General features: G+C 42.2%; 1 protein-coding gene across 2 annotated transcripts; it reads right to left on the bottom strand.

Moving 5' to 3' along the window:
- Nucleotides 1-1,827: 1,827 nt before the first annotated feature.
- On the bottom strand, nucleotides 1,828-18,604 carry mpp3a (membrane protein, palmitoylated 3a (MAGUK p55 subfamily member 3)). Of its 2 annotated transcripts, none has more exons than XM_026363297.1 (19): nucleotides 18,482-18,604; nucleotides 12,827-12,889; nucleotides 12,592-12,710; nucleotides 12,409-12,486; nucleotides 11,961-12,041; nucleotides 11,610-11,747; nucleotides 11,424-11,505; nucleotides 10,312-10,397; nucleotides 10,148-10,222; nucleotides 9,718-9,914; nucleotides 8,911-8,975; nucleotides 7,993-8,013; nucleotides 5,397-5,462; nucleotides 4,582-4,737; nucleotides 4,330-4,410; nucleotides 4,141-4,234; nucleotides 3,953-4,061; nucleotides 3,649-3,777; nucleotides 1,828-3,018 (listed from the first exon to the last, which is right to left on the bottom strand). In XM_026363297.1, exons 2-19 carry the CDS (start codon nucleotides 12,861-12,863, stop codon nucleotides 2,839-2,841), a joined length of 1,794 nt encoding a protein of 597 aa, XP_026219082.1. In that variant the 5' UTR covers nucleotides 12,864-12,889; nucleotides 18,482-18,604; the 3' UTR covers nucleotides 1,828-2,838. The 2 variants fall into 2 exon arrangements, with proteins under 2 accessions (XP_026219082.1, XP_026219157.1); XM_026363372.1 differs by lacking the exon at nucleotides 5,397-5,462 and adding an exon at nucleotides 7,057-7,098.
- Nucleotides 18,605-22,182: the final 3,578 nt, after the last annotated feature.

Genomic DNA, 22,182 nt, shown 5'->3' on the forward strand with positions numbered 1-22,182 from the left:
CAGTTAGGTGTATTCCATGAATAACATGCTGTCTTTGTAAAAGCACTTTTTATCACATCTAATAGTTAATGTGTTTGACTGAGTTGGTTTTACATTTTTGCTTAAAAAATACAATTGAGTAAAATAAAAATATTTAAAAATAAATTAAAAGAGTATATAAAAAAGATAGATCTGACTCTGTAACAGCAGCGTTAAAGTGCTGCTCACACGTTAATGCACCAGTAAAAAACCCTGAATATATAAAAATGATTTTGACAGTGGCCATTCGTCCTCACAACGCATAACCATCACTGGAATACAAAATATTCAGAGAGAGGGTATTTGGTTATACAATAAATGCTATATTGGATTTCTTCAATAGCTGTGATGATAGTTTCTTCCAACGCCGTTGTGAGGAAATAGAATTGTTTTAGCTTATAGCTCTCAGGTTCCTCTGAAGACGATTTAAATTCTTTCCAGAACTTTGATTTGTTTTTGACTCATCTATTATTGTGACAATAATCTCTCCCCAGTGCGGACCACCTGGAACACCGTGCTGACAGCACAGCAACGTGATGTGTGAGTGCTACTGTGGACCAAAGCCAAGGGTTTCTGGCTGTGTTTTAGATGCACAACAGCTCACAGGTAAACACAGACATTAAACATTTTGACATTAAGTTGTAAATGCAACTGCAGGTTTTCAGGAACATTTAAATAAGCTTGGTAAAAGCAAAACCTGAAGGTGCTATTTGAAAGAATGATTGAATAATGAAATACTAAAATTAAAAGGTTGATTCAGCTAGCTTTATTATGGCACTTTGTACATGTCACATTACAAACTCAACATCCTTATTCTTGGTTCAGACGTTACATAAAAAGATCAAGAACATTTCATGTTTTCTTTATAAAAAAAAAAAAAGATCACAAGGAACCTGGGAGGTGCATACATTTCAACACACACAATCACATGCCACTGTAGGAGTCATAGTTGTGTTACGTGACTTTCTAAGCACATGTGAATGACGCCTGCATTTCCTTATTGATCTACTTTATTTTATTTGTCATCAAAAGAAGGGTTCACATTGTTTAAAACATTCATTGATACTGACATCACCAACAAAAAAATGGCTTTGGTGCCTTTATTAGTTCCATAACTGTCAAACATCTTTCCTGTAAAGTGATTTCAGTATAGTAGTATGTAATGGGTGACAAAAATGCTTCTTGGGCCTTCAGATGAAATTAATATCAGCTTCATAGTTAGAAAAATAAAAGGAATCTCTTTCAAAGTTGCTTTTTTTGTTGACCACATACAGTAGCATACCTTGCTAAGCTACCAAGTCCCACCTGATTTCTGCAGTCTCACAGTAGGCTACATCAGCTTGAACTAACCATTAAAATGCTTTTTTTAAAACAGAACACAGGCAGATGATTTGTCCCCCATTGCTTTCATTAAAATAAATGATCATTTCACACCTGTGAACAGAGAAGAAAAACATGTAACGACCAAGAACCCTTTCAATATACTTACTACATGGAGCATAACAGTATTGTTTTAGCAAAGATTTGGTAAAAAAAACAAAAAGAGTAAATCCCACATTTATACATTTCAGTGTTAGACATTTAATTTAATGTTGGGTTGCTATTAATAATAATTTTCTTTCTTTCTTTCTTTCTTTTTTTGATTTGCCAAATATTTTCTTGCCTAATTGATTGGTTTCTATATAAGCAGAAAAAACTGTAAGAAATAAATTTTACAATCTACAAAAAAAAAAAAAAAACATCACTTTGCATGATTTGTCCAACATACACCTAAACCTATTTGGTTCACTGTTTCCTTGCAATGGAGAAGCTTTTTCTTAACTTGTAAAGTGTATTTAGTTTAAATTTCAAAGTCTGGACATTACGTCACCCCATCTTCGGTCTGATAACCCTAAAATATCGCAAAAGCCCAATTCTGAAAGGAAACTGTACTAAACCCATTCTTGTAAATGAAAGCAGCATTTCATGTTGGTGCATGTTCAGATGCACCGCGACACCCATCCACACATACTTCGCGCCAACTGTTATTTTATATATGAGCAGGGTTCCTAAGGGATGGAAGGTAAACAGGTTGCATTGAAGTGCTACGAGATCTTTCGTTGGCACACAAAGGATCGACATTTACAATATTTACATGTAAGACTAAATCATCAATTGTCATGCATTTTCTAAAAAGTTAAGTTTCTTTCCAGGTGTGAAAATTATATTTAAGGTTCAACATAAAGAACACATTAGTTTCAAACAGCATTCACTTAAATTCATATGGTAAATATTCCTGTTGAACGCGTGATTGGTTCTTATATTGTACAGGATGCATAAGCAGTAAGAATAACAGGAAGCATTGTACGATTGCATTGAGGTGAATTAAAACTGTAAATCTAAAAAAAACATGCTACTAAAGGTACTCCGACTGGAGTCACAATAAAGCTGACTGACTGAACAATCCTGAGTGGAATCCCAACCTGACACGCTGTAGAAAGAGCGACAGTAGCTGGAATAAAACCCTTCGTTACTGACTCTCTTCTGCTCCTCGTCTTTGAAGACAATAAATTAAAACCTGAATTGATATTACGTACGATAAAAAGCAGTTGTTTGAGAAAGTGACAGTAAGACAGATTTTTGGATGATACCTTGGCACTTGGCCAAGTGAGCTGTCCATTTGCTGCAACACCCTGGGCGATGAGGTATTCATCTGACATCATCCTCTCCCTTTGGTGCCTCAGTTTATGGCTGTCTGATCAGCCCGGCCTCAGTTACTTAGAGAGAGTTGGGTGCGTGGGCTGTGACGTTCCTCTGGAAGGTGCAGGGAGCGGGGAAGGTTTAGGTCCGCACCCAGCTGATAGGCACCCAGAAGGACTCTTGCTCTAGTCTTTCCAAGATACCTCGCAGTTCTGCGCAGGCACTGGCTGAGTCCTCCTTGATCAGGACACGGTCCACCAGGTGTCCATATTGTTGGTCGATTTGAATGGCAGACTGACGCATCTCTTGCAGGTCTTCGTCCTGTTGCAGAGAATAAAAGACAGGAATCTTAATGGAGAGAGACACATTGACAATGGATTCATTTACCAAATACACTGATCAGCTACAACATTAGACCCACCTGGTGGGATTAAAACCTGAACATAGCTCCTTCTACCCAGAGACCAAAACTAGAATGGTGTTTGGGCTTTAAAAAATCGTGTTTGTTTTATTTAGATAACATGAAGCTCTTAAGTAGCACAGCTTGCTTGTGCAAATTTGGTGAATGAAAATATACGTTAATAACACTGTGACAAGTGGTAACGAGTTTTACAGTAATGCCATTAAACATGTTAGAAACAACCTGTGATTGTCCTGTGATTAAAAGATAATCATATTAACAGATTCAGGTTGATAACTGGAACACCTGGCTCCCAGTAATTACACCATGCAGTAATCTGTTGGCCCAGTTTATGTTTATGAACCCTTTAGCTTTTTCTCTATGTCTGCATAAATTAGATTTAACATGTAATTTGATTCTCATGTTAGTTCTAAAACTAAAAGGAAACGAGGGCTGCACTAGAAATCTCCTAAATCATATGTGAAAAAGCAAAAGCCTTTGAAGATCTAGTCATGTAACAGGGACAGAGCTCAGGAGAAAACAGGACTCACTGTAACGCGGCCATGCTCTCCCCCTCCTGGCGAGGTGGCAGCACTGCGGCGCCGTCTGCTCTCGGGAACACGGGGTTTGACAAATATGACATAGGGCTTGAACTCTGCGGTCCGCAGCCTCTTCAGGGCCTGGAGAGGTGGAGTGTTTACATACAGTATGGCAAACAGAGATCAGAAAGCAGAATGACGAGCACATCTACAGTGACTGGCTGCCTTCATCCACTCAGCAAAGTGCTGCTGCATACAAGAGATTTCTTGACATGTTATGAGCGGATGTGATGGGTGGCTGTGATATGACTCCTACCTCGGGCTGCACATCCACTATACACATCTTATTCTTGGCCTGAACAGAGCGAATAGCCTCTATACTGGTGCCATATTGGTTTTCCTTGTACTCTCCGTGCTCTATGAACCTGAGAAGCAAGAATACAAATTATATTCCAACAGGAAATCATGCAACGCTCATGCAGTGCTGCATCACTGTCGACCTACTTGTTGTTTAAAACATCTGCATCAAACTGCTGCTTGGTGACAAAGTGGTACTCCACGCCGTCCTTCTCATGGGGCTTCTTGGGCCTGGTAGTATCTATAGACACACAAGATGCATTCAGGGTATGTGTGTGATTACACTGTGTCCACTGATAAGCGTAGAGTGTATAAATGGTGGGAAGAGGCCCTCACGTGGTACAGCCACAGCGTAGCGATGTGGGTTTTCAGCAATCACCCGCTGTTTGAGTTCATTGATTCGTGCTCCAAGAGAACCTGTGGAAGCCAATTGTTTGTTTAAGAGAGGGAAAAAAGATAAAACTTCACATGCATTCATCATGTATCTAAAATTCTTAAGTGTTGAACCATCACTATATTGTAACACACACTTTTATCCACTAGGTGTCACTATCATCACAGAAGAACAGTGCCTCTGTGGTGTCTTACCTATCAGAACCACCAGACGGGGTCTCTCGTTGGGCCTCTGCTGGTAGCGGCTCACATCCTCATAGGTCAGAAACTCAGGGTCTCCTGGATCAGAGCCCTCTCCCGTTGATCCTTGTCTGTCCTTGCGACTCAGTCGGAAGCTCCTCCGTAAACCAGCTACAGCAAGGCCAGAGATGGGAGGAAGTAGCAAGGAGAAACAATAAAGCATTTGGGTCAGATGTCATAAGCAACATAAATAATATTTACATAGGATTACATAACTTAACTTCTGTGGTGCAGATATATATTTGGGTGTTTTAAATAGTTAGTGGAGAAGTGGAGAATAAATTTAAGACAACCCTGTTCATGCATTAAAAACACCTTTGTAAACAGTGCACAAAGACGAAAATAGCTTGCGCGTATCTGAAGTGTGAATATTGTTAGTGTGAGATATTAACTGGACTTTGAGCCAATTAGATGCAGTGCTTCAAATAAAACCCTGTCACCATGCATGACGGCAAACATTAAACCTGAGAATGAAACAGACTAGTTCAAATTAAAAGTTGTATTAGTTTTTTTTAACGTGATAACTCTTTGAGCAGTTCAAAACACATGGCTGTGACCTGAGATCGCGTTTCCAATATTAGTTCCAGACCAAGGCATGATGCTTTGAACAATGCTACAGTGCTGAGGCAGGACAGACAGGACAGCCTGGACCTGGGAAACACCACGTCAATAGCAGAGAGTGACTGCAAATGAGGATCTCCCATGACCAGGACTGTCTGTATTCCCCCTGTCAGTGGTGTGTACCTGCGGGAATGAGCCGGGCACTGTACCTGAATAAAATTCCCAGGAAAACACCTGGCCACAGGAGGGCGCCACTGCTTTACACTTAGGAGAGACTATAACTGGCGTTAGAGCATCACACAACCCAGCCTCACACCTCCACACAGGGTGAACAAGCAGCAGACGTGCCTGGTTGAGTGTGCAATGCGTCCAACGCAGCAGGGCCCTTGTGGGGGCAGGAGGGGTAAAGGGGGAAGCAGTGCACTGGCTAGAGCAGCAGAATCATTTAGATGCAGGGCAGGAGGGAGTTTTAGGAGGATCCAAACACTGCTGGATGGAAGGGGTAGGTGGATGGATGGCAGGGGGGGCGGTGGGTTACAGGCCAAAGCACACTGCAAAGTGTATAGTTTAATAGGCAGCACAGTACTGTCTTTATAATGCATATTGTGTTACAGCGTGTCAGAGCGTGCTGTTTAGCGTTCAGCTGGGTTTAGATCACTCCCTTTGCACTTTGTCATTCCAGCTGCTTGCAGGATGAGGCAGAGCAAATGGGGTCAGGCTAGGCTGTAAAAGGGTGAGGGTGTGGCGGTTCAGTGGACGGCTGGAGAGGGGTTGAGGATAAAGGGGACTAATGTGTTCTCTCCACCCCAATTTCAATTCAGTGCAGCCTGCTATTGCAACGCAAAATGTCTGGCTGCCTATTGAAATACAAGTACCAACAGCTTACTGTCATTTTTTTATTGGTAACATTATTTGGAGTGGGTTTACTACTTATTAATAAAGTGCTACAGACTTTCACCAAATTAACTAAAGAACTGTTATTATGTACTAGTATACAGCAGGTCAGCTGAAGAAATTCCTCTAAGGTAACAACAGCTTGTCAACACAACTATGTTCTAGTTAACTGAAGTAACACAACTTTATCTCTAGTTTAATTGGTATTAGTCCCAAACAGCAGTTTATCAGGATATAATAATAAAGAACCTAGATATTATTATATTTTACAGGAAATAATCCTGGAAAGAAAAGTAATTTGGCTTTAAGTTAACAAATGAAACACTGGTTTCATATATTACTGCACTGGAAACTAGGTTGGTGTAACAACAATTATTTTATTTTATTTTTTTATAATTGATAGGCTGGTGATCTGTCAAGGGTGTCACTTCTCACCGTCTCATGTCAGCTGGAGTTAGCTCCAACAGCCCTATAGTGTATACAGACAATAGATGGATGTATAGTGCTAAATTCTCTTTTTACTTTTCAGGAATCATCCAAAGAAATAATTAGGAACTCATAACCTACACAAACTATGTATAAACTGAATCATCCTCTCTTAGTTTTACACTGTTACATGGTTAGATTATTTTACTTCTGTACTGCGACATTCAATATTTTAATGCATCTCTACACTCTGTTATTTGCACCTGCAAAAGTGTGAGACGACATTTACAGTAGGCTACACAATAACACATTTTTCTTCATTGCTTTTTTGTTTTTGTACGTCTTCACTTCTCTTTGCCCAAAGAACCTGTGAATGTGTGAAAACCTTCCTCTTATTCCTCAATCCCAGGATCAGACAGGTCATCCCTATAAGCATTCCATTTGACCACCCCAGCCCCAGAACAACGAGGGAACCAGCACACAGCCAGGCTGCAGCAGGCAAAGAGCAGAGAGGGAGAAGGAGGTGGAGAAAGATATGCACACTCTCACCTATGTACTGTCCATTGAAATAGCCCTCACAGTCACAGTCCTCTGTAGGGAGGCAAGCAGGGAAAAGAGGGGGTAAGCACAGGGTAAGAGACCTGGAACAGTTAAGGAATCGGAGGAGGGGGGGGCAGGTTGGCCAATGGGCGCTGGAGTGGGGAGGCAGGGCCAACAGGCAGCAGGCAGATCAGACAGCAGGAGGCGAGAGAGGAGGAGGGGGAGCCAAGATATTACAAAGAAATAATGCTGCAGCCACTAACAGAGGAGAGGAGAGGACAGGAGAAAGACGGCTCCTCTTCATCTAGAGAAGATCCAGCTGTGAGCCTCTGTGACTCGCTCTCTCATACATACATACACACAAATAAGCCTCACCTCCCCCGAAGATGCACAGCTGAAGTACTGTCACGCACAAGCTAACACGTCCGTAACTCCAAACTAAGAAGGAAATACATCTTTTTCTTTATCTTTCATGCTAATACTTGTTAGTATGCACGCAAAATACATTAAAAAACGCAAACAGGATGAAAGAACAGAGCAGAGTGGAAGAGAGGAAAATACAGAACAAAATATGATGGGACCGAGGATGACGCACAACAAAAAGAACTATTGTTATCTTTAACAACCTCTGCTTAGTTTGACTCAAGTCTCCGGGGATATTGTTCTGCTTGTGCATCACCCGATACAACACACACACACACACACACACAAACTAGGCAGAGAATCTCTATTCTGGTCTTGGGTACACTAACAGCAGGAGAGGAGGAATTAAGCTGAAAGCAGTAGAAATCCCAAATGCACAAACTCCACTAGCACACATGCAGGCTTCCTGCACACAGACACACACTGAGGCTCACTGAATATTTACTGTGCATTTTGTGCGCGGCTGTTTCCTCGACTAACTCGTTGTTCTGTAGCTGTGTTTATGGCTACACGTGTACTCACCTTTATCACATCCTTGGTCATCTGATATATGCAGTATGCAACAAGGAAGAACAAACAGCGTTAGCAGATATAAGACAGGACATTTTGTGTAGGTGACGGACAAGAGAGCACAGTTTGGAAATGCGTGAAATGAGGATTTGCAGCTTTTCAAATTTGAAGAGATGTTTTTAGCTGACATCAGATGTAAAACAAGGGGGAGATTTCAACTTTTCGAGGGCCCCCGCTGAGATTTGAGGGAATTAATCAGTGAGCTGGAGGACTGTGGAGGGAGGTCGAGACAGGAGAGTCTCCGCGGGCTCGCTGTTGCGTGGCGTAGCAGGACTGGCTGCCATATTGCTAAGCTCTTGTTGTCTCCCCGTGGCTCAGCCCTAATCGGATCGCCTGCAGCTTATGCGCCACGAAGAGCCACCCCTCACATCTACCCACTCACCTGGCTGTTCACACGCCACCTTTATAGTATCGAGTGAGAAAGTGAGAAGCACAATGTATTGTCGGGGCTTTGTTTCTCAGTGGGCGCCTGTTGTAACGCTGTCTGGATCGACTTCAGATTAAGTGACAGCCAGCTCAATGGACCAGATGGACCAAACATGAAAGAGATTAATTCATATCTGCCATCCCTCCCTCTATTTGTGTGCCCCTCCATCTCTCATCCATTTTAAAAACATGTCGACAACCAGTAGCAACATGGAAAGGACAGGGAAAGAATACTAATGCCTCCGAGAATGGCAATTACTAGCATAATAAAGGTGAATAAATGTCAGTGGAGACACTGCTTTATTTACCCAGTGGAATTATTGTCCTCTAATTCAAGTGACTGCATACATTAGTAGGGAAAAGACAGCTGTAGGAGAGAGACGCTGCGGGTAGTGAACTGTGATCATTGAATGATGCTGAAGGTGTTGGGAAGCAGAAACTTACAGGAAGGCTTTTTAGGGGATTTTGGATTCGGGAGTGTGCCCATTTTCATCCTGTAGGCCAGTCGCCTGGAGGAAGGTGCAGCAAGACAACGAAGCAGAGAACAAAGATGAAGGCCAGGAGAGAATCATCAGGTCAGAAGTAAACAGTAAGCGAAAGGTAAAGAGGAAAATGTCAGAGAGGTGGAATAAAGACGTTTAACATGCATGGAATATGAGACAGGTTCCCACGTTTGGGTGCTCATTATCTCCCCACAACAGGCTTGTTCATCCATAACAAAAAGTAAAACTCAACAGTGAGCTGCTTGTGCTCATGCATTTAAACACATTTCTCATTCAGCATTACTGCGTGTCAGAGCTCAGAGTCCAGCAGTAACACACTGCATCAGCACATCTAAACAACAATGTAATCTACAAAACCATTTAATCGTTGCAGTGCTCGGTTCCCCCTCCGCACGCTTCCTCCTCCGTGTTCAAGCTGCGGTTATTAATCCGACAGACAGGGATCTCCCAGGCTGCTTATATCATCTTACTGACGGATTATGACACTTACAGTATCAGCTAGCGCCTATTCAAGGCTGTGTTTTGATTTCTTTCTCTTTTTAACCCCCAACACTGCTTCAGTGCTCCATCTAATCATAGTTGACCCGTCCAATTGAAACACATGAATATGGATTTAAAAGATTACAGATGTCTGGGTAAAATAAATATCTGCTGTATTTGAGTAGTTCACAGTGGTTCACATGTAGGAAGTTCATTGTACAGTGCACAGGCATGCCGTGTGCCCCTACCTCCTCCCGTGTGTGCTCACCTTTCCTGGAACTGTTTTGAGGGGATGAGTCCGGCTCGCAGGTTGCTGTCTCCTACGCGTTTGGCCTGCCACCACGTGGCATCATCCTGACTGACAACCTGCAGGATGTCGCCCCGTTTGAAGGGAAGTCCCGCTTCTTGGCAGGGTGTGGCCTTATCTTCCAAGGGGATGTAGTCAAACAAGGCTCTCATATACACCTGAAATCAAATAAACTGGCTTTGTGGAGGAGTGTAAAAAAAAAAAGAAAAAACAAAAGCTGCATAGCTTTCCAAAGCAATCATCATCTGTTTACATGCGTATATTCTGCAATAACACAATGATACCACAGATAAACAGACCACAGCTTTGCTGCAACCTGTATTTTCCTTCAAACTTAGCATAGTAAGTGTAAATACTAAGAGTACGCTCAGTCATGCCCATTGCTTCTCACCTTACTCTCCTTCAGTCGTCCCTCTTCTTTAATGGCGGGGATTATCTTCAGAGTGATGGAGCCCTGGGACTGCGACTTGATCACAAACATTATTTACTGCTACATTTACATGTAGAGATGCACTGGAATATAAAAGTAAACTTCAGTAGTACTGTCTGTCTTACCAGCAGCTGACTAATCTCATCGGGTCTCTTGTGGATCACAGAGACGCCGTTCACTTCCCTGAGTTCATCTCCTATATGGACCAAACCTGTGAGGAGCAGAGATAGAATGACTGAGCAGACTGAGCCGGCTGAATCCTCAATGACAATCAAAGAGACTTTGCTGAGTTTCCTGGGTCTTTGGAGTTTAGCGGTCATATCTTAACATTCGTGTCGTTGTCAGATCCACTGATAGGTGCGACTTTTTATCCTCTGCTGCGATGTACAGTTGCACACATCAATATGCTTTTCCCTCAGGACAGAGAAGCATGTACTGTAGCAGAAACACTGGTGGTGTAATCACTGGTGCAATCACCAGACATACATAGAGGCCTGAAGCCAACGCTGTAATCTCTACAGCTCCTGTCTCAAGACTGAGATTTTTCCATCACTTGACGCAGCAAGAAAAGAGAGGAAGACATTAATAATGAATGGATGTGGACAGTGATTGATTTACTTTCCGAGCACCCATGTTTCTAATGGCATAACATAAGCACACATGCACCTGCATGTGGATTAAAAGGGTCTTGTATCATATTTGATCATATATATATCATATCATGCTACACTTCTCAGTAACAAGGATAGAAAGAATGAATGCAGCCAAATACAGAGAGATCCTCGTAGAAAGCCTCCTCCGGAGTCTGCGTTCTGTGAGGCCGAGGTGGTTGCAAAAAAAGATTGACTGTATATGCATATTCTTCACGGGACACCTTCACATTTTAACTGGTTGCACAAAGATGAATTCAATCGCAGTGCTGTGAAAATCATCAGGGAGTCCTGGTGGCTCAGTCTGCCTCTAGGCTGTGCTAGATTACTGCAATGTCCTGGCTCACATCCATGCTGGGAACTTTTTTGCACCCAATCCTCTTTTCTTTTTCTTCGGCGACAGTGCTTTGTGTTCTCCACCAGATTCATACAGCGGTGAGAGGTGTAAATGTGTTTCAGTAATATATAGTTTGGAATTACGGGTTTTAGTTTTTTTATATTATTTTTAAATAAGAAAAGTTTTAGATTGATTTCCCTCTCTCTCCAGTTTGGGAACTGTCGAACAGATACCAGTGGTGTGAAATTACCACTTCGATCAGCTGCGCCTCCCCTCATAACCCGAGCCACGATGACTGCCCCAGAGGCTTCATCCCGCCTGATGGTGGCTCCCTAAAATACAAAGCAATAGGATCATTAACAGAAAAGAGCAAAGGTCCCATAATCTCTCCCTCTTCTGTTTTGCACTCCACTCTAATCTTTCTGTCGCAGCTTACCAGAGGCTCCTTGTTCTTCACTAGCCTGACAATCTTCACTGACTCCTCCTCTAGCTCATCCTCAAAGTCATCCGGCAGCGGCGGCAGCACAGGGTCAAAGTTCTTCTGAGCCACTGTGTCGTGCACAGAGAGAACGGCCTGATGAGACACAAAACAGACGTGCTTGGTTTATACGGATGACGCTGAGCTGCTGGGGAATGCACAGGGCAGCCTGACAGAATCTGTAAACCGCTTCAGAGGTGATTTTACAGTCCTGTGACAAAACCTTCTCGATTTCTTTGTAATTTTTTTACGTCCTAGAAATAAAGTGTTGACAATTTCCCTTGTTTTTAGCGTTTAACATGAGTTTACCTTCAGATGCGGTGACATCAGTAGATGTACTAGCTCCTTCTCCTCTGTGCTCATTGGTCCACTCTGCAGCTCCTCTGCCACCTGCCAATCACAAAACACACATGAACCACAGCCCTCGACCTGGAATCAACCTGTGTGTGTGTCTATAGGCTGCCGGTAATGCACGCTGCAGTTTGCTGTTGAATAAATGAACACAGATACACAGGCATCCACACAGGAGAAGATAAGTAGCAAGCAACTATGGTCAGCAGTTTTTGCTCGCTGATAACTGGTGGGAGCCAGAGAGCAGCAGGATGTGGAGTTTCATTAGATGAATATCAGGATGATTCAGCACTTTGAGAGCATTAAAATTCACTTTTGATACCTGCACCTCCCCTCAGTTGGAGCTAATTCATTGTGACTGATGGCTGTACCCAAATGGAAAGGGGTGTAGGTGTGATAAACTTACATCCTCAGCCAGAGAAGAGGCACTGTGGAGGACAGGTATCGGACTTTGTCTCTCATACTGTCTCAACTTCTCATGAATCTGTAACACAAATGCATTTAGTTTATTAGAACAGAGAATTTAATGGTTTTGCACAGCACATACTGTGAAAGGATGCTACATCCACATGTTAAATAACAGCTTCACCTTCATGAGATATCCCAAGCTCCTCTCACTGAAGACATCTTTGAGGAACACCATGTCCTCTTTGTGATTGGCATCAGGCCGCAGCTGTGAGGTCAGCAGGGCCAGTGTTTCATGTAGCCCTGCAGAGGAGCGGAATAAGAAAAGCATCATGTAGGTTAACATGAACAGATGGAGCACAGCTTGCTTCCAGCACTATGGACAGTACGCGTGGAGCCTCTGTGCCAACTCGACTGACCTGCTCCTGCTGTGAGGACCGGCATGGCTTCTTTCATGGGTCAGTGAGGTGAGGAGGGGAAACCTGGGAAGGGGCAAAGGAGACAGATTATAAATCAGCTATTGCTCACACCTTCATTTCATTTTTGCTTTTTTTAAACTGATGTAAAGGCATCTGTAGACCTGTGCACAGTAATTAAAGCTGTGTATCATCTCTTTGTAGGTTTCATGCTATAAATCCATTTTTTTATTTTTCAGGGCAGTTATACATCTGTAAACGTTTAGGTTTATATGTATTCGTAAGTCTGCTTGTAGTACAGAGCTGTACTAGTAAGAGCAACAGTCACTTCTGCTACTATTAATCACACCGGCTCTCACCAGGTCCTCTGAGCTTTGTGTTGGTTTTGTTAGAGAGCAGGAGACCATGGATGCTACGTCACAAACCTGTATGAATAACTAAAGCGCTGTGTCATACCTCAATGTGGAACACGGCCTTCCTGATAACAACAGCATATAAATGAACTGGATGTTAAATATTAAGGTCTTAGTTAGTGGGGTGTTGTATTGGACTTTGAACATTATATTGAAATGATTTCCCAGTTTACTGAAAAATACAACCTCAATAATAAATATATACAGTATATTTTCTAACGCTATCATTTAAGAATAAAGAAAATGATCCTAGTAAAGTGTGTATTTTGTATAAATCTTAGATTGTATATATTATTATCATGTACTGTATAGTGACAGATCTGTGAGTGACTCATGGATACAGTCAGCAGGACAACTGCCCAGACACCTGGATTACTGCAGCCCATACAGATCAATAACTCTGTCACTCTACTCAATATCCTCTGTACTTTCGCCCACTGGAAACAAGTCAGAAACATTAACCGCAGCCTCTATCATGTCACGCTATGATCCGATGACAGAACAGCAGTAAAGAGCAACAAAACCAAAACTATTTTCATTCCCATAGAGGTCACAGTTCGGATTTACAGCATGGAATGTGTCCACATTCTCCTAGGCCGACCGCGATAAGACATCCTTTTTAGCTGAAAGTTACTGTCAAGAATTAGATCAATACTAATCCCATGTTACCAAGTGTGAATCTAATCAATCCAAATCCAAAAGGCAGGCTTACAGACTGCAACGTGAAAGGAGGAAGACCAAAGAGCTAATGCAGGAGAATGTCAACAATCATTTAGAATCAGTTTGAAAAGGCTGGAAGGACACACATCCACTCCACTTTGGGACTAATGAGTGATGGGAAGCTGCTGTGGAGAACCCTAACCCTCAAACTACATTACAGGATCTCAGGGTAAGAATCTTTTTCACTGTTTGAGGTCTGACTGATGCTGAATGTACATCATCTTGTTACAATCTCTTCTGCTTCTGCAATAGTTTAAAGGAGTCATAATAGGCTTTTTGTGTTCTGATGTTTTATATCTAACTGTCGCGCCACCTATTGATTTATTTAATGGACACTCAACACTGACCCAGGATGTGTGGATACTGACATGAAATAAGATTTAGGTGAACTATGTTAGCAGTTCAGAATTGTATTCTTAGGATCTCTAACCTCAAAACATCACATTAATATGTAGTGTAGCAAGTGAAGAGTTCCTGAATGAGGACAGAAGGAGAGCAGCAGGAATAAACTGCTGCAGTCTGAGTCCTCAGCTTAAATACAGTTTGTCCTTTAATGCTTTTATTCAAACAAAGCAAAAACAAACAAGACAATTAGAAATCAAAAACTTATAAATATCAGAGTTGACTTTATTTACTGCAGATACATTTGCAATTTGCATTTGCTATTCAGATACATGCATTTGTCGCTTGCTCTTCTTTTGTCTCTGTGTGAGCACCTCCATGATGGACCTACATCAGTTCAGACTTCACTGAAATGTTCCTTCATTGCAAGATTGCAATTGTCGCTTTTCCTAAAGCAGTTCTAAAACGTATCCTGCTTTCATGGCTCATAAACAGAATATGATTAACCTCTGCAGAGGCGCTGATAGCCAGCCACGAGCTCGTCAATAATGAAGAGAGAGGAAATTACATGGGGAGAAAAAGGGGGGATTAAGGAAGAGATGACTACAACTTGAGCAGGTGGAGGAAGACGGCACTTTTGCTCTGTGGAGAAGTAGTGGGATCTACACATGAGAGACGTCTTTATTGTGTCAGGTGGGAATTTCTGCACATGTTCACACAGCATCTTTTACAGAGATGAGACATAAAACAATAATACGGCATCTGTGGGAGTAATGAAGTAAAAGCTGCATCCTGTACTATGAATATTCACTTCAATTCACTGACAATGTTTTATATGCCAACAACCCTCTTCAGCAAAGAAACTTGTTCAGAGACTTTAGATTCCTATATGACTATTACTACTAGTCAGTCATTTAAGTTTGATGTTTTAAATGATATTATATATAAGGCTGCCTGTAAATAGCTCTTTTAGCATAGTTTAATTTGCCAATTGAAGAACAGCTCAGATGTTTTAAGAATAAGTTGGAATAGGATTCAGTTTTTAATAGTTTTAATAACATACTGTCAGAATATGAACAATGTAACCTATAGTAACATACTTTCTTGTACACCTCATCATACACTCTGTGTATTTTAAAATAGATTCATCAATGTAATATTAATTATGTTAAAACTGCAGCCAAATTGTATTTTTCAGAATATTTAAAATGGAGATCGATGTTTAGAAATTGCAACTTTTAAAGAACCAGATATGTGTGGTTCATATCATAATGTCGGGACAACGTCATCATCAGCTGAGCTGCTCTTATCTCAACATGATGAGGTCACCAGAGAGAGGCATCCATGTGTGGATCAGGGGCACCGGATAGATTAAAGCAATAATGAATATGACTTATTGTGGAAAAAAAAAGAGGGAGGCTAAAGTAAAGTATCTTTAGAAAAGAAAATTTAAAAAAAATTTAAGAGCAACAGTGAAAAGTTACGGCGATGAAGCCGTAACTTTGGGCACAGAAATGCCCCATTTAAGCAAGCTATGTGTATTTGTATTGGTACACTCCTTACTTAAATGACAGTGTGTGTACAAGTTGTTGTACCAGGCTCCGGATGCCTTACATCACTCCAAAAACATGGCCACAAATATCAAATCAACAAATGTCACCGACCCAGAAATAAACTTGGACGTCACCCTTTTTTTTTTTTTTTTTTTTTTTTTTGCGTTTCGTCCCAGCAAAAATGACATTTTCACTTAAAATCTAGTTAAGAGCTTAGCTGCAGATCACACAAACATGCTGGTGCCCCAGTGAGGTCACAGAAATAGCTCAGACGTCAGCCGATCACATATCAGCCTTTGTCGTGTAACATTCATGCAGACACATTTAGATAAAACGCAACAGGATCGGCCATTACTACTGCTGCCAGTGCATTAATAACGTGATCCTGCGTTAAATAAGAGATTTATAAACCGAAATTACGCTGTATGTATTCTCAGTGCTGTTCATCCGCGCTTTAATGCGCTCATTCATAAATAGATAAGCAGTTTGTTGGACTCAAATATGCACACGCAGTGAACACTGACATACACACAACAAGCATACTCAGACATCTGTCTCTGAGCCCCTCCCACTGCATCCTACTCTCCCTTTTTCTTTCACTCCTCTGTTTCTGACCACATTCTTCCTCTTCCTGATTTATATTTTTCTTTGTCACACTCACACGAGCTCAGCCGGGGAAACCATTTATTCGCCTGCTTTTCAGTCACGAGCCCTGGAAATGGCGTGACGTCAGCAGGTTCAGCGGGACGGCAGCTCCCACTCACGCCAATCAACACCCTGCCGGGGGTTTCATCAGGCCTCCCAGAAAGACTTTGATGCCTCATCCAAGACCTCAACTGTAAAAACACTACAGTGCAGCTGGTGATGTGCTAATACGGAGTGGAGTTAAAGACCCACATGTGTTCAAGAATGATTTTGTTTGTTTTTTTTTTTCATTTTGCACGTGCAACTGTTTCACCAATTCATTTTTATACATCTCTGTTGCAGCTTTGTACCTGTGATGGTTGATTGACCTCCCAAAAACATGGTTTCTTCCATTTTCTGAGTCTAAGGACAGAGGATGTTGCTGTGCAAACTATAAAGCTGAGGCACATTTGTGATTAGTATTTGTGCTTGCTCAAGTGGAGTTGTTGGGTTTTTCTGTATATAGTTATATTTTATAAGGTCTTAAAACTTAAACACTGTGAAGTGCTTTAAGATGACTTCTTTAGTCACATATGACACAGGCTCTGTGATCTGTAGTCATAATCAAATAATTGACTAATTGTCTCAGCCCTAATTAGTTGTCCTGTTGCTGCTCTTACATTTTCACCAAAGATAAAAGAATATCCTGTTAAAGTTGCTTGTTAAAGCTGTTTTAGTTGCATTAACGTCTGTTAGACTGTAACCATGAAAGCAGGAGGAACAAGATTTACATTCATACACAAGAGGAGAAACAAAATCCCTTCCATAATGTTCTCCTGTTAGTCTCAGAGGTGCGTCGTGCTGCAGTGTTGTGTGTCATTGTTTACGTGCAGGCTCTTTACGTATGTCTAAACACAAAGTGTGCCATCTGGAGCACTTACTGTGATGCCTCGGTGCATATGATCAGAAGCGCCCTCTCAAACCTAACAGCTCTTAATGAAAATGTCTCAGCGTCAACACACCAAAACGACAAGCGCTCCCTCGAGGTGTGCTGAGCAGGCTGCCTTCACTTGTTCACTTGACTATTTCACTTTAGAAAAGGTTGGGGATATTATTCCTTCATCATGAGCTGCATGAGTACTACAGTACAATACTGTATTTATCACACATTTTGCATGTATAGAAAAAGGCAGACTCTCACACTGGTGGAGGGTAAATCAGTGGAAGTCCCCCATACACACACACACACACCACTCACACACACACACACAGCTCAGAGTGACAACATCTTGGTCAGTACACGATCAAGCGCATTTGCTCGACTCTTTGCCCCGTCGAGAATGAACACCACTCTCACACAGCTAATCCACTGCTCTGACAGCAAGGGGAGGCAACACTAAGCATGTCTGGCCCGCATCCAACATCCCGTTTACGGCACATTCCCCCCCCCCCTCACACACACACACACCCTAACACTGATGCGAGCAGAACCCCCACCTTCCCCCATCTCATTTTTACAGGAGCAAGCAGAGGGTGTGGTCGGGCAGAAACTTGTATCATCTCCGACGTGGAGGGAAACTACTGACACACTCCTCCACACTGTCACTCAAACGCCACCCCTCCCACCATCCCCCTCCACCACCCCTTCACTGCTACACAGCAAAGCAGAGGCAGATGTCTATTATCTCCGTTTCTACTCCTCTTAATCTGCCCATTCTTACTTTCTCATGTCTGTAGAGCATAATGCCACACTCCCTCTCCTCTGCCCCCACAAACACACACACACACCCTCCCTTTCCCTTCCTCTTTCTGTCTCCTCCATCTCTCTGCATCACTCTGCAGTGCTACAGCACTCCACACACACGGCAGACGGAGGAAGAAAAGGAAAACACGCACTCTGTAGCAGAGCATCCTGTCCCCCAGCTGATGCTCCACGACGCACTGACAACAGAAAAGCATTACACAGACAATCGGGGCCCCGAGATGAGCAGCATCTTTCTCCCTACCTTCTCGTCTCTCTCTGTATCTCCTCCTGACTGCAGCCACACGGTTTCTCTCGCTCTGATTCCTCCTCCTCCTTCTTCCTTCTTCCTCCTCCTCCTCTGGCTGCTGCTCTCACAAACCTGCTGCTGCTGACTGTGTCCCCCCCCCCCCCCCCCGCCCCTTCTCTCTCTCTCTCTCTGCCTCACTCAGCCCCTCCTCTAACCACCCCTCCTCCCTTTACATCTCTGATACTCTCTCTGTCCACAGCATCAGTAGAAGGAGAATATACCATATGAGGCTGAGATTTTGTATTTTCCAGCTTGTGAATTGCTGTAGCCTCAGTTTGTGCCTCTTCATTTACAGAGCTGAACATCTATCGTAATGTCTGATAAACCTAAAGAACATTTTACTTAAACATTTTACAATACTTACTGTTCCTTTGAAGGTATGACTCGTCTGTCTCTCTGCATGAAAAACATAATACACAGTTGATCATTGCTCATTTTCTAAATTCAGCCTTTTTTTTCTAAAACAAAGACAATATCAACAAATATCTTTAAATATGCTCTATATTCTCTTGGACAGGTGGTAAGTAACAACGTACTTTTACTCAAATACTGCATTTAGGTATAATTTTAAGGGGGCTTGTACTGGAGTATTTCCATTTTATGTTTCTTTGCTGTTTATGTTCCACACTAGGCCGCTGCAGCGTCCTGGTTATCCTCGCTGGCGATAGCCAGGGCCGAGGCGTCATATGTAAGGAAAGCTTGGAGGGAATTCCTTCAAACATGGCATGAATGTCAACTTGGACTCAGTGATTAACTGATTAGATTTTGGCTGCCATAGGTCAAGGTCACAGTCACCTCATTTACATCCAGCTCCTGCCGATCATTCTTGTATATGAGACGTGTAGAAAACTTTAAAGGAATTTCTTCATATTTGGTATAAATTGTCACTTCGGGTCAAGAATGAACTGATTTGATTTTGGTGGTCGATGGTCAAGATCACCATGACCTCGTGTCTGTCCCATCCTCATCAATGCCATATCTTTGCCATAATTTCCACCTTTCGGAGAGCTAGTCTGGATTAGACTTGCACATTCATGATATCGGCAGCATGAAATGCATCGTTTCCTCAATCACGGATCAGCGCTGGCGATGAAACACAGAAATTCTCCTCTAAGGGTTTTGAGCGATGCTACAATATAAATTTGTAGCATGTTATTTTTTTTATTCAAACAGATAAAAAAAACAGATGTCTCTTTGTGATCCTATGTAAGAAATTAGACCATCATGATTCTGCAGATACCGACCTGTATTTGCAGAAACACAGACCCAGTTATCACTGTAAGACAGATCTCCTTGATTCTTTTATTCTGTCACTTTCTTTCAGCTCCGGTCCTCCCTCATATGTTGTGGTGACCTGATGGGCTGCCCGAGACCCACCCTTCTTCTCATTTCCCTCCTCCTACTCTGCCTCTGCATCTCACATCCAGCTACAAAGCAGCTGACCACACACACACACACACACACACACACACACCTTCATTCACATGGTAATTGTGGGTGTTTCCAGCCTGTCTTTGTGCTCCGCATGGGAACATTTGTGATAACAAAGAGAGTCCCTGTTGATCTAGTACAAATTTGAGAATTCTGGGTGGATTTTACATTTTGGATCTTGATCTGTTCTGATAATAGACTGGATTTGCCATTTTTGTGTTTTAACAAACACAATATAATGCTTCTTATGAATAAACATTCATAAGAAGCATCTGTTGATGTGACACATGCCTTGCAAGAAAAGATTTCAGAAGATGTATGATTAAAAAAATTGCATGTAACAAAGACTCTACATATTACATATTTATCCCCTACTGACTTCTGACTTTGTCTTTTAAAGCAGACATTTAATGGACAAATCACCAAGCTTATTACTGACCTGTTACAGCTCTGTCAGTGCAGTGATCAGCTGGACAGAGGGTGTCTCTCTCACTAAACATCCCCATTAATTACATTAGAGGTCCTTATGGGTCATTGGCCTAATTGATTCAGGGGCATCTGCTCATCTCCTCCTCTATGGAAGGAATAGATGTTGGCCTCGTGTCCTTGATGAGGGGTGGGGCCAGAGGTCCAAGCTGTCTTCTGACCCCACAAATAGGCCATAAACTGGGTCTGTGTGGACCTGTATGGATGGAGCTGACATCAGACAATCAAGCGTATGCAGGGAGTTCGGTGAGCAACTGTTCTGTGCTGAGTGCAGATGTTTGCTACCACAGAGAGATGCATCTCCTCAGAATGACCAAGCAGAAATCCATGTAACGACATTACTCTGCGTTTTTAAAAAGTTCAGTGTTCTTACGCTGCTCGTGTCCCCTTATCAGAAATGTTTGTGAGAGTGGCCACTGTTGAATCAGATTAATACATACAAGAGACTGACGTGAACAAGACACAGTGAAACCGCAGTGAATCATCCCTGCATTGCTGGAAATGTTGTGTAGCAGCATCGTATCAAGAATTTTGTTCTCTGACAAGAAATGATCAAAATGGGCACATCTTTTGTGGCAGGCAAAAATCCAAAACAAAATCCAGTCAGCGAGCCAAGATGCTATGAGATATTATTCATAGTAATGATAGATGAATAATGGGCCTTTAGAAGAAGTATACACACAAAATGTTTCTCTCCTGGGAATGGCATTTAGAGAGACTGGGACTGCCAATTATTGTATAAGTTGTGTATAAAAATGACATTTTACATAAAACCACTGTGGGCTACACTTCCATATTGGTTTGCACATAGGCTGTGATGCACACGCATGAAATCTTTTCTGAAACACTAAGGTTAATTTAGATTTCTTGCATATTTATTGAGACTTGTTTAACCGTATGCTACACTGAGCATGACAGCACTGTCTGCCAGCAAGCAGGTCACTGTGCAATAAGAGAAACTCTAAGAGGACAGCAGGACAGAACTCACAGTTCAGAAACTTGAATGTCGATACATCACAATGCTGGTACTGTGGACTAATGAGGTGATGAGAGGCAGGTTTACAGGAGGGACCTGGGTCAGGTGACTGGTAAAGGCGGGGGAGTCTACCAGCCATCTCCTGGACCAGTGTGGAATAACAAAGTTAATAAGGTCTCAGAGTTTGTTAAGAGAGGCAACTTTAATAGATTTGGTCTTCATTTTTACTTATTTGTTACTTTTCAAATGCACTGTTGGATACTTGCACCTTTCCTGTTGTTTTATGAAAAAATCGTGTCATTTCAACTTGAGCTGTAAATGGACACAAGAGAAATGAAGCTATCACCTCTCGGTATAACATTAACTGCAATCATATTTACTCCTCTCTCTCTCTCTTATCAGCTTTCTGCTCTCTTTGTCTGGAAGCAGGAGGTTTAATGTCCTCTCAGACTAATGCCCTGCCGGCACCAATACTTTCTCACCATTCTCTCAGTCTCCAGGAGTCCTTAATATAATTGTCTGTCTGGCCTTCCCAGCAGTACAGGCACATAGGCCCCTCCAAGACCTCCTCTGACTGGTCTCTTGTCTCAGATGGGTACATAAGAACTCAGGTTGCAGCCAATCAGATTACAGAGCATCTTTGACAGAGTGGTTGAAAACGCGATTGAATCAACATTTATGCCCATTTCATATTTCATTTAAATATGAAATATTTTCCAAATTCTCAACTTGCCTACTATGGTTCTAGTTGGGGAGTACATGT

Source organism: Anabas testudineus, chromosome 8 (assembly GCF_900324465.2).
Source record: "Anabas testudineus chromosome 8, fAnaTes1.2, whole genome shotgun sequence".
NCBI lineage: Eukaryota > Metazoa > Chordata > Actinopteri > Anabantiformes > Anabantidae > Anabas > Anabas testudineus.

What these genes read in the sequence shown, in the direction of transcription:
- mpp3a (XM_026363297.1), bottom strand. Translation starts at nt 12,863, where the DNA reads ATGAAAGAAGCCATGCCGGTCCTCACAGCAGGAGCAG. An exon ending in CCTCTTCTCTGGCTGAGGAT is followed by an intron (nt 12,042 to 12,408) that starts GTAAGTTTATCA and finishes TGTGATTGGCAG; the next exon opens with GTGGCAGAGGAGCTGCAGAG. An exon ending in TTCCTGGGAATTTTATTCAG is followed by an intron (nt 4,738 to 5,396) that starts GTACAGTGCCCG and finishes GCCTTGCTGTAG; the next exon opens with CTGGTTTACGGAGGAGCTTC.